This window comes from Microcebus murinus, chromosome 16 (assembly GCF_040939455.1).
Source record: "Microcebus murinus isolate Inina chromosome 16, M.murinus_Inina_mat1.0, whole genome shotgun sequence".
Lineage (NCBI taxonomy): Eukaryota > Metazoa > Chordata > Mammalia > Primates > Cheirogaleidae > Microcebus > Microcebus murinus.
This window is the reverse complement of record NC_134119.1, coordinates 24,764,680-24,781,703: the sequence shown is the minus strand read 5'-3', so window position 1 is coordinate 24,781,703 and position 17,024 is coordinate 24,764,680. Positions and strand designations below refer to the sequence as shown.

The following is a 17,024-nucleotide window of genomic DNA, read 5'->3' as shown; positions in this document are numbered from 1 at the left end:
CTCAAAACTAAGTTATAAAACCTATTACACTTTCAGAAAGGCTAAAATACTTAAAAAGTTATGCCTTAGAATAGATGATAGTTCATAAATCTGATAAAATTAAAGATGTGACTAATCAAATTTACTCACTGAACTATTTTTTAAAAGGCAACATATCAGGCATGTGGAAGGCAATGTAGAAAAGGTAGAAACAAAAACATGAGAAATTCGTCCCTTCTACCCCTAATTTCACTTTGGAATATGAGGCTGACTGGTCAGGTATCAAAAAATTGGCGGGTATGGGGGGAAACCCAGGTTCTTGATTAAAAATGTCAAGTTGCAGTTGCTTTAAATATGAAAAACTAAAAAACAAGACTCTAACCCTTCATGATAGGTTACAAAAAAGGAGTTCGGAAATTTAACATAATCAAATTGGCATGCAATGTTGAGACTGACACTTTTTTTAAGGTGTCACATAGAAGCACCATCAAATCCTTCCATAAGCATTAGTTCCAAAGTACCTAAATAATCACACCATTCAAGTAGTGAAAACCAATGCTTAATGGGAATTTTCTTATCCCAACTGCTCAAAAATTGTGATCTCAAAAAAAAAAAAAAGATGCTTATGGGCGGGGCACCTGTAATCCTCGCACTCTGGGAGGCCAAGACGAGAGGATTGTTTGACCTCAGGAGTTCGAGACCAACCTGAGCAAGAGCGAGACCGCATCTCTACTAAAAATTAAAAAATTAGCCAGGCTTGGTAGCACATGCCTGCAGTCCTAGCTACTCAGGAGGCTGAGGCAGGAGGATCACTTGAGCCCAGGAGTTTGAGGTTGCAGTGAGTTGTGATGCCACCATTGCACTCTACTTGGGGTGACACAGCAAGACTCTGTCCCCTGACGAAAAAAAAAAAAAATCTCCTTTCAAACTATTAATGCAAACTGAAGAAACCTCTCAAGCCACATTTCTCTACCTCAGCAATCCAAAATTGTTTAAAGAAAGAATAGTTACTTACATGACTAGCAGCGTTTCTTAAAGAAGCAATAGTATTTTCTTGAACTTTAGCCAGCCTAAAATAGAGAAAAATATAGTTATCATAGAATATAGGAAAGATAAATAAATAAATGCAATAGAAAGCCAATTGTGATATATTTTCAACAATGGGAAATAGTACTTATTCTCTATTTTGAGGTTAATTTTGCCATCCAAAAATATGATGGTGGCAATCAGTTGGCCGGTATGTGCATAATCTCTAGCATTTACAAGCATTTACAAGCTAAATATACACATATCCTATACCAGAACATATACTTCCCCTGAACTACAGATTTTTTTCTTGGAGACAAGTAGAGTGACCAATTAAAGAAAACAATCCTTTTCAATGGCATGAAATAGAAACTTGTTCTTTGCAGTGAAGCCTCCAGATGACTTAATATTGGCAGACCATGGGGGAATGGGAAAAGACTGACATACCAACAGGGAGAAGTATGGAAATTGTATTAAGAACAAGAACAATGACTCATGTCTATAATCCTAGCAGGCTGAGAGGCCAAGGAAGGAGGATCACTTAAGGCCAGGGTTCAAAACCAGCCTGGGCAACATAGCAAGACTTCATCTCTACAAAAAATTAAAATATTAGCCAGGCGTGGTGTCGTGCACCTGTAGTCCTAGCTACCTGGGAGGCTGAACCAGGAGGATCGCTTGAGCTCAGAAGTAGGAGGCTGCAGTGAGCTATGATCATGCCACTGGACTTTAGACTGGTCAAGAGAGGAAGACGCTATCTTTAAAAAAAAGAAAAAGAATGGAAAGCAAGAAAACTTATTGTTTATAAGATGGGTTCTGAGAGTGCTTCTTTCTTAAGTGGTGATTTGATTTGTTTTATTAGACCTTAAAATATCATAATGATCTTCAAAGATCCCAAAGCTATCACAGCATCACTTAAACTAATGTGGTAGGCTAGGTATGGTGGCGCATGCCTGTGCTCCCAGCTACTCTGGAGGCTGAGGCAGGAGGATCACTTGAGCCCAGGAGTTTGCGGTTGCTGTGAGCTAGGCTGACACCATGGCACTCTAGCCCGGGTGAGAAAGTGAGACACTGTCTCAAAAAAAAAATAAAATAAAATAAAATAAATAAATAAATAAATAAAATGCGGTAAGCTTAAAATTTGTGGTAGAAAATCTGTGGCAATGATCAGGTAATTCGATAAACTTACAAAACCGGAAGGGAACGAAAGACAGCTGCACTAGGCTGGAATCTGTCTGCTGAGAAGAGACAGCATCATTCTGTCGAGATCTAGATAAACTAATTAATATTTCTTGTGTTTACTTATACTTTCTTAGAACCATGGTGCTTGGAGCTAAATTGGTATTATACAATCCTGTCCAAACTTCCATTTTATGGATGAGGAAACTGAAAAACCCAGATAGGGCAACACGCCAAAAATATGGACCACAACACAGACACACTGATGCCACAAAACTTTCTGCATCAAGCGTTCCCTCCTGACTTTCTACCTTTAACTTCTTTCTCATTACCAATTCAGTAGAATATTATACAGACAGAGCAGAATCTTAGGGTTAGTTTCTAATTATTTTCAAATAGTAACTCTAATTATCATATTATTTTTAATTCCCAGGGTAATAATAAAAGCATTTGACCATTAGGAGGTAAAACCAATGTGACTTTACCTAACATAAGTTAGTGCATGCTAACCCTATTCAAATATTCAACCTACTGGGCAGTTGTTGTAGAGTTTCCTGCACCCCGATGGCCAACATCCAATGGTATTCTTGGCTTCCAATACTTGGAAAATGAAGATTTCATGTCACAACTGTATCCTGGTAATGGTTTAATTATTATATAGTCAACTGTCATGGAAAAAAAAAGGCAAGGACAAAGATAAAGATGAGTAAAGAGGCCATTATGAATTCAAATACATTTAAATTACACTTAAACCAGCCTTATCAATCGCTATCAAATAGAAAAAAAAATAAGTCAAAACTGATTCAAGGTAAAGCTCCTAGAAAATTTGATATGCTCCTTAAAATTGCTATATCAGTTAATAATCTAAGGCAATTATTAATTTAATCTTTACCATTCCCAATTTGAAACTACTTAAATTCTAACTTAACCTTAGCTTATTTGTAAAAGGTCTCACCACTGTTTTGCCAAACTTACCTCTCACTTTGCCTATTGTTTTCCTGGAATTTCTGCTCATGATGGGAAGAGTAAGAATTCCAGCACTCTTCCCACTCTCAGCAATGGTAGATGATAAAAGGCATGCTGTACCCACATGTCCAGGAATGGTATCACCTTGAACTACATGTTCACTGAGATCTTCCTGAAAAAAATAAGGTCTAAAATAATCCTCTTTTTTTTTTTAAGAACTTAAGTGTTTTAATTTTTTTTTTTTTTACCACAGCCAACTCAGAAGGAAATCCTAATTCTTAAACTTACATTATTTTCAATTTAAATATCAAAAAAATACCTTAATGTCAACTCATTAAGGTATTCCATGGAAGAGGTCTCATTCCATAGAAGAGGACTGATAACAAATATAATCAAACTTATATTCAGGTAATTTAGATGGCTTCTTTATAATAAAAGATATATTTTCTTTTAAAATATATTTTGATTTTTATATTAATATATTACCTTATTAATCACAATTCTGATTTGCACTTATGATCTAATACACATTGAGTGAATTTAAAGCAATGCCTACATATTTCTAAATGCTTTTACATTGTAAGACTAAGGTATATTTGTACTGAATTTTTAATGTATATTAGATTCTCTAAAAATTTGTCTATACAAGTGGCACATAGGAAACCAAATACTCATTTTTTGAGAATACACTGGCTTTTTTATCAGCCTAGTTTATGAATAAAACAGTATTATCAAAAATGCTAACCAAATGAAAGGGAACTTAGGATGTTGAAGAGATTATTAAAAGTTAGATCCTAAACGGAAATGTTAACCAAAATTTATCTTTATAATGAAGTCCCATAGACTTATTTCTTAGGTAAAATCAAATTGTAGCTTTTAAAAAATGTGATCTTTGGATTTACAAATATGTAAACTCTAAGAGGAAAAACTTTAAATCTCGGCCGGGCGCGGTGGCTCACGCCTGTAATCCTAGCTCTCTGGGAGGCCGAGGCGGGCGGATTGCTCAAGGTCAGGAGTTCGAAACCAGCCTGAGCAAGAGCGAGACCCCGTCTCTACTATAAATAGAAAGAAATTAATTGGCCAACTAATATATATAGAAAAAAATTAGCCGGGCATGGTGGCACATGCCTGTAGTCCCAGCTACTTGGGAGGCTGAGGCAGAAGGATTGCTTGAGCCCAGGAGTTTGAGGTTGCTGTGAGCTAGGCTGACGCCACGGCACTCACTCTAGCCTAGGCAATAAAGCGAGACACTGTCTCAAAAAAAAAAAAAAAAAAAAAAAAAAACTTTAAATCTCATACAATGCAAGGTAGCCAAAAAGCAATTCACAAAGGATGTTTAAAAGCATCATCAAATTAAACTCAAAGATTACAATAATTTTACTATATGTAACAGGGTTCACTCCACAGGTTTAAAACCACCCTGAATTAAGCTGTTCTCAAGAAACTATGGCTAGGTGCTCCTGCTGATCAAGACATGTTCCCTACCCTCAAAGATGTAAACTCTAATCTGGTGGAAATGGGAGTGGAGGTGGCGGAAGAGCTAGCTAGAGGCTAACAAACAAAAGTGCACATAACTGCTGAGCCAGGCACACTGCAGTTAGGACTTTAGGGGAGGTACCAAGTACTGCAGTAAGGGGAGCATCTGAACAGCCAGTGAGATAACTAACACAAGTAGCTCCAGAAAGTTGGCAGCTCACATTCTGAACAAACTGGCATGTGTTTTATAACTTTTTATTACATATTGATAAAATCAAGCCAGACACAATAGCTCATGCCTGTAATCCCAGCACTTTTGGTGGCCAAGGTGAAAGGATTGGTTGGGCCCAAAAGTTCAAGACCAGCCTGTGCAACATAGTGAGACCCTTGTCTAACAAAAAAAATTTAAAGATTACCTGGGTTTGGTGGCACAACCCTGTAGTCCTATCGACTTGGGAGACTGAGGCAGAAGGACTGCTTGAGCCCAGGAGTTTGAGGTTACAGTGAACTATGATAACACTACTGCACTCCAGTCTGGGCAACAGACTCTGTCTGTCTGTCACTCACTCACTCACTCACTCTCTCCCACACCCCTCCCCGACACAAATGAAGTAAAGTTGCAAAATAAGTCCATTGTCACACTGAATCCTCATAATAAAGCACCTTGATAAACAACAGAAGACTTTTTTCCTCAAGGCAATGACTCAATCATGCTACTTATATCAGGTTGTCCACCAAGATAGACAACCTGCCCAGACCTCCATTTATTCTTACAGGCTCCTTTGGATACTTTTCATTTATATTTAGATTGTTTAATAGATACAGACATCAAGTCATCTGGTCTGACATCAAGTCATCAATTCTGGGGCCAGGCTCAGTGGCTCACGCCTGTGATCCTAGCACTCTGGGAGGCAGAGGCAGGCGGACTGCTTGAGGCCAGGAGTTCAAAACCAGCCTGAGCAAATGCGAGACCCTGTCTCTACTACAAATAGAAAGAAATTAATTGGCCAACTAAAAATATATATACAAAAAATTAGCCGGGCATGGTGGTGCATGCCTGTAGTCCCAGCTACCTGGGAGGCTGAGGCATCAGGATTGCTTGAGCCCAGGAGTTTGAAGTTGCTGTGAGCTAGGATGCCACAGCACTCTAGCATTAGCAACAAACCAAGACTCTGTCTCAAAAAAAAAAAAAAAAAAAAAAAAAAAAAAAAAAAATTCTGCTAATGTTCTCTTAACCATATTCTTAACTATACCTAAGTATGTCAACTCCAAATTTTTTAAACCTGCTAAAGTGTATAGAGCAGTAAGCCTCTAAAAAGTTTTATGAATCATGACTTTTACCCAAATTGGGTTAAAATAAAAATCAAAATATATGTAAAAATAAGCTTATGCCTGCGTTCTTTCTCAACTCCCTCAATGAAATAACTGCTTACCTCAAAAAAATCAAAGATTAGTTCCAGGTTATCTGGTTCCATTGTCTGTATGCTGTACTCTGTCCAACGATCGGGCTGTAGGCCATAACCACACTCTGGCTGTGAATGCCTACACTTGAACTCATTGTCACTTATTAAGGATATCTCCAGGCTATTGGACATTTTGTGATGAATAGTGGGAGATACCCTATCATCGTCATCTTCTTCCAGACCCTCCAATGTCAGCTTTACCCTACAAAATAAAAAAAAACAATGAAATGCAAAAAGTAGCACAGAAGAAAAACTTACACAAATGTTACCCAAATGCTGATTTTAAAAGTGCCCCCAAAATATGCTAAATCTTCAAATAACAATATATTACATATAGACTACACTCTACAGATTAAGTCATTACGTGTTTTATAAAATACTGATGTTATTATCTACATATAGTTCTATAAAGTACTAAAATAGGATAAATGCCCATTATGCCTACTATAATTAACTATATTGTTCTTTTTCTAATGACTCTAAAGAGATATTTACTATCCTGTTTATAAATGGCTACCTCAATTTCTTAACCTTAAAAAAATAAGAAGTCCTTGATAGGTTTCACAAATATATATGTGTGTGTATATATATCTCAAGCACAAAATTAAAACATATTCTTTTAGCATGTATTAAAAGACTTAGAAGTAGAGGTTTAAATTGAAAATGTTCCCCTTTAGCTTACCACAGTGAAACTCTAGGTATTTTGTGAAAATTACATTACTAAAGAAAAATGTTTCATACATGTATATATATAGAATGAAATAAATAAACCAAGAGTATAAAACTCTTATAGGCCTCACAGCAATGAAAACAAAAACAAGTTACCCAAGTTATAAAGCCAAAAGGCTAGTCTATTCCCAATGATAAGCAATTATTTGTACTGAATATTTGTAAGGACAATAAGTAAATTCAGTTCTAGAATATTTCTTGCACAAATTGAAATATACATAGACATTTTAATACTATGCTATTAATGTAGGCAAAATATAATGGAGCAATGTTATTATAAAGAGCAACAACGGAAATACAAAAAATTTTCATTGTAGACTTAAATGGGATTTGATTTATAATACAAATAAAACTGTATTAGAGTGGCCTGCTCTCTCTGTATGACCTCTTGTCCCCGAACCATGTCTTACATGGGGTCTTACATTCTGGGGTCTCCCTGAGGAGTCAGCTATACAGATTACTCTGTTAGTAATACTGTTCTACAATCACACTATAAAATCATGCATTTCGATAACCCAGAACAAAAATCACCATCTCTTTTCTGAAACCAGACACTTAGGAATGGTTCCAGACAACTGATTCTCTTGGTGAGCCTGAAAGAGCAAACATTCTGTACAGGATACACAAAGACTGCAAATGGACAGAAATGAACAGGCAAGAGAGGCATGCAGATGTTGGCAAAATAGCCAATTTTACTAAAACAAACAAAAAAGTTTAAAGAGAAGGGATCTGTAAAAGAACTTAGTTTATGTTACAATGTTAAAGGTTTTCTTCAAATAGCTATATAAGTGTTACAGCCTATCATAAAGAGACTATATGCTTTCTACTTACTTGGTGAAGTCAATGGAAAAGAGAAATGTATGTTTAAAAGTTAGTGGTAATGAGATGCACGTCCAGTGTTTTGTTTATAATGCACAAGCTAAGCCAGGTGTAGTGGTATATGCCTACAGTCCCAGCTATTCGAAAGTCTGAGGTGGGAAGCTGACTTGGGGCCAGAGGTTCGAGGCTGTAGTGCACTATGATTGTGTACATGATAGCCAATGCACTCCAGCCTGTGCAATAGAGACCCTGTCTCTTAAAACAAAGAATTAAATAAAATGTTGCCAAGGAGTTTTTTTTGTTTTTAAGGACAGAGTCAATTTCTGTCCCCCAAGCTGAAGTGCAGTGGCACAATCACAGCTCCTACAACCTTAAACCCCCGGATTCAAGCAGTCCTCCCACCACAATCTCCGCAAGTAGCTAAGACTATAGGTGCACATCACCATGCTTGGCTACTACTAACCTTTTTAGAGTCCTGATGTCTTTGCGGACAAATTTATTTCCGGCCCTTTAAAGGCTCAGTCTAGCACTAATATCAATTTGTGGAATAAAGATGATGAGAATACCAATCTCTAGCTATGCACAATTATTTCAATAGGAATCAGGTCATTTAATTTATAGAGCCTAATTAAATACAGTTATAAGATAATATACAATTTAATTTAAGCCTAAGAAAACAGTAATATATGTAATGCACAAAGTGATTTCTATAACTTCTATTTTAAGGTTTTATTCTAATAAGACAATTTGCAGCTGTAACATAATTTGCTTCTTTTAAATAACATGTAAATAAAACATTCAATTATGGAAAACTAACTACTTAGAGAAAACCTCTGAGGTCAAATGGACCATGTGGTCCAATTACCTTGTTTTTTCAGAAACAAAGCAGAGGCCTTGAAAAGCTAAGGCAAAGGGACAAGGTACACCCAAAACCCTCTATTCACAATCAGAACAGCCAATGCAAAGAGGATTGTAAAGTATTACCCACCCTTTCCCTTCCCTGTTTTATAACTATGATATGTAAATATCATATTTAAATAATTATGGTAAAATATTTATGGATTTATAAACTACAATGTTACTATGAATTTTATTACGAAGATAGTATTGTATTTATTATCAATTACTCTTGAAAATTGATGTGGGCTTAAAAAGAAACTAATCTAGAACTGCTGTGATAACTTCTACCTTTCTTCACAGAAAATTTTTATTTTTAAGCCACAGTAAAATTTAGAACACTGAGGCCGGGCGCAGTGGCTCACGCCTGTAATCCTAGCACTCTGGGAGGCCGAGGCAGGCGGACTGCTCGAGGTCCCGAGTTCAAAACCAGCCTGAGCAAGAGCGAGACCCCATCTCTACTATAAATAGAAAGAAATTAATTGGCCAACTAATATATATAGAAAAACTTAGCCGGGCATGGTGGCGCATGCCTGTAGTCCCAGCTACTTGGGAGGCCGAGGCAGAAGGATTGATTGAGCCCAGGAGAGGTTGCTGTGAGCTAGGCTGACGCCACAGGACTCACACTAGCATGGGCAACAAAGCAAGACTCTGTCTCAAAAAAAAAAAAAAAAAAAAAAAAAAAGGCCGGGCGCTGTGGCTCACGCCTGTAATCCTAGCTCTTGGGAGGCCGAGGCCGGCGGATTGCTCAAGGTCAGGAGTTCAAAACCAGCCTGAGCAAGAGCGAGACCCCGTCTCTACTATAAATAGAAAGAAATTAATTGGCCAACTGATATATATATGAAAAATTAGCCGGGCATGGTGGCACATGCCTGTAGTCCCAGCTACTCGGGAGGCTGAGGCAGAAGGATCACTCGAGCCCAGTAGTTTGAGGTTGCTGTGAGCTAGGCTGACGCCACGGCACTCACTCTAGCCTGGACAACAAAGCGAGACTCTGTCTCAAAAAAAAAAAAAAAAAAAAAAAAAAAGAACATTGAGGATTATTTCCAATAATCATTTTCTCTGTTTATGCCATTCTTCCCTAATTTAACACAAAATCATTTCCATTATATCCATTTTAAAACTATTTATTACTAACTAGGAAATTTTAAATGATAGAGACTATAAAGATATATAAGCTTAGAAAAAACAAGTTTTTTTGGTTCTGAATTTGGATATTAAGACTAACTTACATATGTGTAACAGTAGCAAATCTGGAGGGGAGAGGAAGTAGTTCACTACTACAGACCTTACAGTTATTAGAACATGTAACATTTTAAGTGTGTTTTGTTCTTAGTTTATACACCTAAAGACTGAAACCAAATGGGTCTTAAATCTACATCATCAGTAAAAATAAAAGGCCTAAGTAACAAATATACGCAGTCATACCTAAATCTAGATTTTTTAAATTTTTTCTTGGTTATTGACACGGGAGGTTTCTCAGAAAAATGCAAGCGTAACCTTATTTCAGTCTGACACGTCAGCCATCCAGAATCCAGAGTTTCAACACCATCTGGCAGAATAAATATGAAGAACAGTAATTATTATACATATTTTTTGTAACAACCCAATAAGTACCAATGCATATTGACAATTCTGGTTCATGTTCACATTTTAATACGCTGAAGTTATATAACTCCGGTACTTTTTTCCCCAAAACAAACATACAGGCAATCTTAACTCTGTCATTGAAAAAGAACTTTTATGTGAAGTAGAGGGAAAAAGTTAAAGGAGTATTAACAATTAGCTATCCTTTAGCAATTAAGTTAAAATATTCATATTGGATCCATGATTAAAATAATATAAATCTGTTTCAGAAAGGGCACATGTTCCAAGACAGCATCTAACCTAGCAACTGTTCTCGGGGGGATGATTATTATTATACCGCGTTTCCCCAGGGTCTTATATTTATTTTTCCTCAAGAAGACACCCTAGGGCTTATTTTCAGGGGATGTGTTATTTTTTTTCAAGTACAGTACAACAATCTACATTTATTCAAATATAGTTAAGTCTTCTTCTTTGGAACATCTTCATAACTCTCCAAACCCCGAATCATCCTGAATTTCTTTAAATTCTATTTCCTTTGGAACCACTGGCCAGGATCTGACAGGGGGAGCCAACCTAGTTGGCGTGGCTGCCTGCACATTTCTGGTCACCACTGGGGTAGTAGCTGTCATGTGGGGCAGATGAGAAGGGCTGCTCATCTTCTTCACCCACTCTGCTACGAAATGCATGGGTTGTGCAGATATGCTGCATAGTCACGCACAACACTAGGTCTTATTTTCGGGGTAGGACTTATATTGTGCAAATGCTTAGAAATCCTGCTAGGGCTTATTTTATGGGTAGGTTTTATTTTCGGGGAAATTGGGTACTCCCAAAGCGTCACATGAGATATTTAACTAAAACTAGTTAATGCCACTAGTGCTCGTGGTTTGAGATGAGAACAAAATTATAAATCAATTCTGTATTCTCACGTTTAAATATTGTCATAAATAAATTGCATGATTGTGATGACACTGTGTTAGCATTAACTTTAAGTTACTGGCTGGGAGTGGTGGCTCATGCCTATAATCCTAGCATTCAGGGAGGCCGAGGTGGGAAGACAGCTTGAGCTCTGTGTTAGAGACTAGCTTGAGCAAGAATGAGACCGTCTCTAACAAAAAGAAAGAAAGAAAGAAAAACCCAGCCCGGCTTGTGGCATGCTTGAGTCCCAGCAATCACTGAGACATGATTGCTTAGAGCCTAGGAGTTGAAAGTTGCAGTGAGCTACAATGACGCCACTGCACTCTACCTACTAGGGTGGCAGAGTTGAGACTCTGTCTCAACAACAACAAAGGTGGCAAGTGATCACTCCTCCTCACAACCTCCCACCTCTTTAATTAAAAGGGGGGGGTACTACATAAATAATAAAATTTTCATAAATACCAGAGAAGCTGCTGATGTCTTGGACCTATGCTGTTTCATCAACAGGACTATGAGTATTAAGAAATTTCTCTCCTTAGTATAACTTAAGAATGTTTAAAAATTGTCAAATTTTTAACGTTGTTTTCAAAAAAAGACAAAGTCGGAGAAACAGCTTTCCATCCTGAAAGTGAACTAAAGCTGAAATTAAGGCAAAGCAACTAAAAACTGAGGCATGAATGTCATGTTTTACAACCATAAACAGTAATTAACATGTAGTAATAAAGGAACATGCCATGCATTGCCACTGAAAGGAGAAAACTACTTTTCCACAAAGCACTCCAAAACATGTAGCATAAATATTATCTTTTGTAAATATTAATAAAGAGAAGACTCTAAAATAATTACCACTAAAAGTATTCAAATTTTAGACAATCTTCTGATGTAATATAAACAATCCCACACAAAATCAAAGATGTCAAATTCCTTTTTTTTTTTTGTTTGGTTCCCCCCCCCCCATAATATTCCTTCTTGTATGTATCAAAACTTATACTGAGGCCGGTGCAGTGGCTCAGCAATTTATCTCTGATTCAGAGTCAGTAGGCACACATCGGCCAACCCTTCCTACTTTTTGACTCCTATATAGAATCTAAAATGAGAACAGTTTGCCATGATAACCCTGATACACCATGAAAATTCTAATCACTGAAGAAAATTTGAGTTCTCAGGCTATACACAGTATTTACTAAAAAAAGAAAAACAAACAAATACATAGCATTTTCAACATATTCAGAAGTTAAAGCATTTTTTACTTTATTGTAAATGAATTTTTAAAGACTCAGAATTACTGGAACATTCAGGTTAGTCTGCAGGATTTTATTACTGTAAATGCATAAGCAAGCATAAAAATGCACAAACTTTGCTTAAGAGTAATGTTTCACACTTTAAATGTTTAGAATCGTTAATGTAATTTCAAACACAACAGGGTTTTATTATTTTTATTTTTTTATTTATTTTTTATTGAGACAGAGTCTCACAACAGGGTTTTATTATTTTTATTTTTTATTTATTTTTTTTTTGAGACAGAGTCTCACACTTTGTTGCCCAGGCTAGAGTGAGTGCCGTGGCGTCAGCCTTGCTCACAGCAACCTCAAACTCCTGGGCTCAAGCAATCCTCCTGCCTCAGCCTCCCAAGTAGCTGGGACTACAGGCATGCGCCGCCATGCCCGGCTAATTTTTTTTCTAGATATGTTAGTTGGCCAATTAATTTCTCGTTCTATTTATAGTAGAGACAGGGTCTCGCTCTTGCTCAGGCTGGTTTCGAAATCCTGACCTAGAGCAATCCGCCTGCCTCGGCCTCCTAGAGAGCTAGGATTACAGGCGTGAGCCACCGCGCCCGGCCCACAACAGGGTTTTAAAAAGAGATGATATATTAAGTTAGATGTACAATATACTTTAAAATTAATTATATAAAATCACATGCCTGAAATCACCAAATTAAAATCAAAGGAATAAAAATAATAAAGCATGGGCCAGGCGTGGTGGCTCACGCCTTTAATCCTAGCAATCTGGGAGGCCAAGGCAGATGGATCCTTTGAGCTCAGGAATTCAACACCAGCCTGAGCAAGAGCGAGACCCCATCTCTACCAAAAATAGAAAGAAGTTAACTGGACAGCTAAAAATATACAGAAAAAAAAATTAGCTGGGCATGGTTGCACTTGCCTGCAGACCCAGCTACTCGGGAGGATGCGGCAGAAGGATTGCTTGAGCCCAGACTAGGCTAATACCATGGCACTCTACCTCAGGCAACAAAGTGAGACTCTGTCTCAAAAATAATAATAATAATAATAATAAAAATAATAAAGCATAGGAATTATATTAGAAATTAATCATTATTTAACAGTATATATTTGTTTCTTGGATCTAGTCTTCTCCATTTTCAAATCATACTACAGTTATGCATTGCTTAACAACAGAGATATATCGAGAAATGAAGCACTAGATTTCTTTGTCATGGGAACATCAGACAGTGTACTAATACAAACTTACATGGTACAGCCTACTGCTCCTACACAACCCTGTATGTCATCTTATTGTACTGAATATTATAGGCAATTATAACACAATGGTAAGTTTCTGTGTACATAACCATAAACATAGAAAAGGTAACACAGTCAGGCGCGGTGGCTGACGCCTATAATCCTAGCCCTCTGGGAGGCTGAGGCGGGTGGATGTGCTCAAGGTCAGGAGTTCGAAACCAGCCTGAGCAAGAGCAAGACCCCGTCTCTACCATAAATAGAAAGAAATTAATTGGCCAACTAATATATATAGAACAAATTAGCCAGGCATGGTGGCGCATGCCTATAGTCCCAGCTACTCGGGAGGCTGAGGCAGGAGGATCGCTTGAGCCCGGGAGTTGGAGGATGCTGTGAGCTAGGCTGACGCCATGGGACTCACTCTAACCCGGGCAACAAAGTGAGACTCTGTCTCAAAAAAAAAAAAAAAAAAAGAAAAGGTAATGCACTGCACTATGATATCAGGACAGCTACAAAAATCACTAGGTGAGAGGAATTTTTCAGCTCCATTATAATATTATGGGATCACTGTCATATGTACAGTCTTTGACAAAAACATTGTTATGCAGCACCTGGCTCTATGGACTGCTTCCCTGTGCCCTATATTTCCCTGTATTTCTAATGAAATGTAAAGTAAGATCTTAATCATATCAGCAAACATTTAAAAAACTTAGTCTCACTTACTGTGGATTCCAAATTGTCCGTCGTCAATAAGAATTTCATCTTCTAGAATTTAAGGAAAATAGAAAACCTAGTTAAAACTCATGATGTATACAGAATGAAAAATTGAGAAATTACCCACCTTAAGGTTTAAAATATTAAATCTACAACTTAAAAGCAGCCCAAAGTGAATAAGCATATTTATTGTAGCCCTCAATAAAGAATTCCCTTTTAAGGAGACTACCAAACAGTTTAATAGTTCTTACATACTTTGGTGACTATTCATATCATAAGAGAAAGAAAACTCCTCAGAGAGATGTGCTCTAGAGGCACTGGGATGAACTTCTACACTCACCCATGTACAAGACTAACAGGTTGCTGGACAATCATAACTCCTTGTCGATTTTTCAAACCAAAGGTCTTGGCACAATTAAAATGCTTATTCTTATGTAGCACATTCTGAACTTATCTAAAATATAATTCTCCTCAAACCCCCACTATTCTCTACACCCAGCTAAAAGCTTTACAAACAGCATAAACTTACCTTTATATAAAGAGCTGTGAGGAGCTACCAAAAAAAGAGTAAGTGCTAGCACATGCCCTGCTCCTAACAGAAATTTAAACCGAGAATGGCGGTAAAGCTCCGCCCCTCTGAGTAAAATACAAATTATCTTCCCTGCCTAATTTCCTTTCCAGTTTACTTTAACGTAAGTATGAAGTATTTGTCAAAATAAATGTGATACTTCCTAATAAAGATTCTCTGGTAGATTTCACACAGCTTTTAAGTTCAAAAGTTCTATTTCTCAAAAGTATAAAATATATTTCTTTCTAAACAAACAAAATCATCCAACTTCTCACAATAAGAAAATATAGATGCTTTAAAATACAAATTGTCTTTTAAATGTTTAATACCTAATACGTTCCAACCTCAGTATGGGACTGTTACAATTTTAAGTATACTATCATAAAATGTCTAATACACTATCAAAAACATATTAAAACATACAAAAAGAAAATCCAATAAAGAGGATGGAATGAGATATCTGTTTAAACAAGATGTGCCCTTGCTACAGGGTAAAGAAGAAACTTTAATTGCTTTCTAATCTAAGCTAGTAAACCAGCAAGCCATTTATTATCTTTAAATTTTAACTTTACCTAAAAACTAAGCACTGAGTCAATTTACAGATGATAAAGTAGGTAATGTATGTGAAATGAACTTCAAATTCTATTTTCAATATGGACAAGGAAATTTAAAAAATACTTGTATGAAGAGAAATGCCAAGGCATAAGACAACTAAATATTTTTTTAAATAAAATAAAAACCCTCTGAATATCAATTTTAGCATAGCCAGCAGGGAATTTAAGTAAATTAAATATACTGTCTACTACAACAAAGAAATTTGAGTTCGTTCATACAAGTTTACCCCCATATTTACTAGTTTAAAAGGTATAATAACTTCTTCTATTACTCTACTGTTCCAAGTTAAAAATGTAAGAGTCTTTGTTTTAGATCAATTCTTTCCTCAAATGTTCTCGAAACAAGTAATCAAATAGAGCCATGGATGTTATACATCAAGAAGAATGGTATCTTATAAATTTTCTAACCACCCCATATAAAATAAATTAAATTAACCCAAGAAAATAAAAATAACTAGGCAAGCATTTCTAATAAAGTTGATAAAGGCAATTAAAAACTGTTAAGTTTTGAAAGATCCATGAAATGCTCAGTGAAATTTGTACTGACAATGCATTGACTTTAAACTTTAGAATAAAAATTTATTAAATCCCACTAAGCCATTGTGCAGCATATTAGTAACTTTATGCATATGCCTCAAACAGATGCAGTTAATGCCCATACCTAAAGGGGTTATTGATCGTGGTTGTAGATGAGTCTCCCACTTGTGAACTATGACTTGACATGGACCACCGATAGTCTGCAATTTAAAAGTTAAACGTCTGCAATAATTTCTTATATCTTATTTTCTACCCATGACTCCATTAGATGTTTGTGTCCTAAGTCTTATACTAAATATGAGACCAAGAGATTCATCTTGGTAATTATCAATATTATATGCCAAAAATCAGAATGTACCAGGTCACAAAACATGATGAAATGCTGGAAGAAAATAAGAGTGAGGCAGTAAACAAAGAAAAATGAGATGAACTGGCACACAAAACTGTTTTAAACCCATTCTTAAATCTGCCCACAATACTCAATGTTTTTCAAAGAAGTTTTAATTTTTAAGTGCTATTAATTCTGTCCTAAGTTAAACACCAAATATACAGTCAATGAGGTATTCCTAGAGAAAGTACCGACCTCCTGCTTAGAAACTTTTTAAGTTTCCAAGTGCTTAGAAAAAACCAAATCTACTATAGTAGAAATAGTAGGAACAAGTACTTCCAGATCAATTATCACAGGTTACTCAGGGAGCTAACAGGCATAATAAAGTTCTTATTTTAAGAATAATAAGTGGAAAATAAGAATATCAGAATTCTCATATCATAGTAACTAGTACTCCTAAAGGGCATAGAAACTCTAAAAAAGAAAGGACACATGGATGGGTAAATGTGAAGAATAAGTGTGACAAAAGAGAAACTAACATCCAGTTTCATTCTTATGCCTTATAGTTTACAAACTCATACAGTATGACAATTCCTCATACTGTCTCCTGTTAACAAGTCCCCTTACTGAAAAAGAAAACAAAGCTCTACGTACTGTAGACAACATAGAACAATTTTTGAGCAATGAACTACCAAAGATTACCTGAGTATATCTAAAAGACTGAATTTTAAAAGTGCCTTAATTTTCATTTATTAA

The 17,024-nt window shown here is 36.3% G+C and overlaps 1 protein-coding gene across 1 annotated transcript in view; it reads right to left on the bottom strand.

Annotated features, from left to right (window-relative positions):
* GPCPD1 (glycerophosphocholine phosphodiesterase 1) overlaps positions 1–17,024 on the bottom strand; it is a 57,981-nt gene that overhangs the window by 21,080 nt on the left and 19,877 nt on the right. Inside the window, exons 5-11 of the mRNA XM_012755024.2 lie at positions 16,065–16,140; positions 14,231–14,272; positions 9,960–10,083; positions 6,057–6,288; positions 3,157–3,319; positions 2,714–2,846; positions 995–1,049 (exon numbers count right to left, since the gene is read on the bottom strand). Coding sequence (XP_012610478.1) covers positions 995–1,049; positions 2,714–2,846; positions 3,157–3,319; positions 6,057–6,288; positions 9,960–10,083; positions 14,231–14,272; positions 16,065–16,140 — 825 coding nt within the window. The remainder of the gene's footprint in view (positions 1–994; positions 1,050–2,713; positions 2,847–3,156; positions 3,320–6,056; positions 6,289–9,959; positions 10,084–14,230; positions 14,273–16,064; positions 16,141–17,024) is intronic.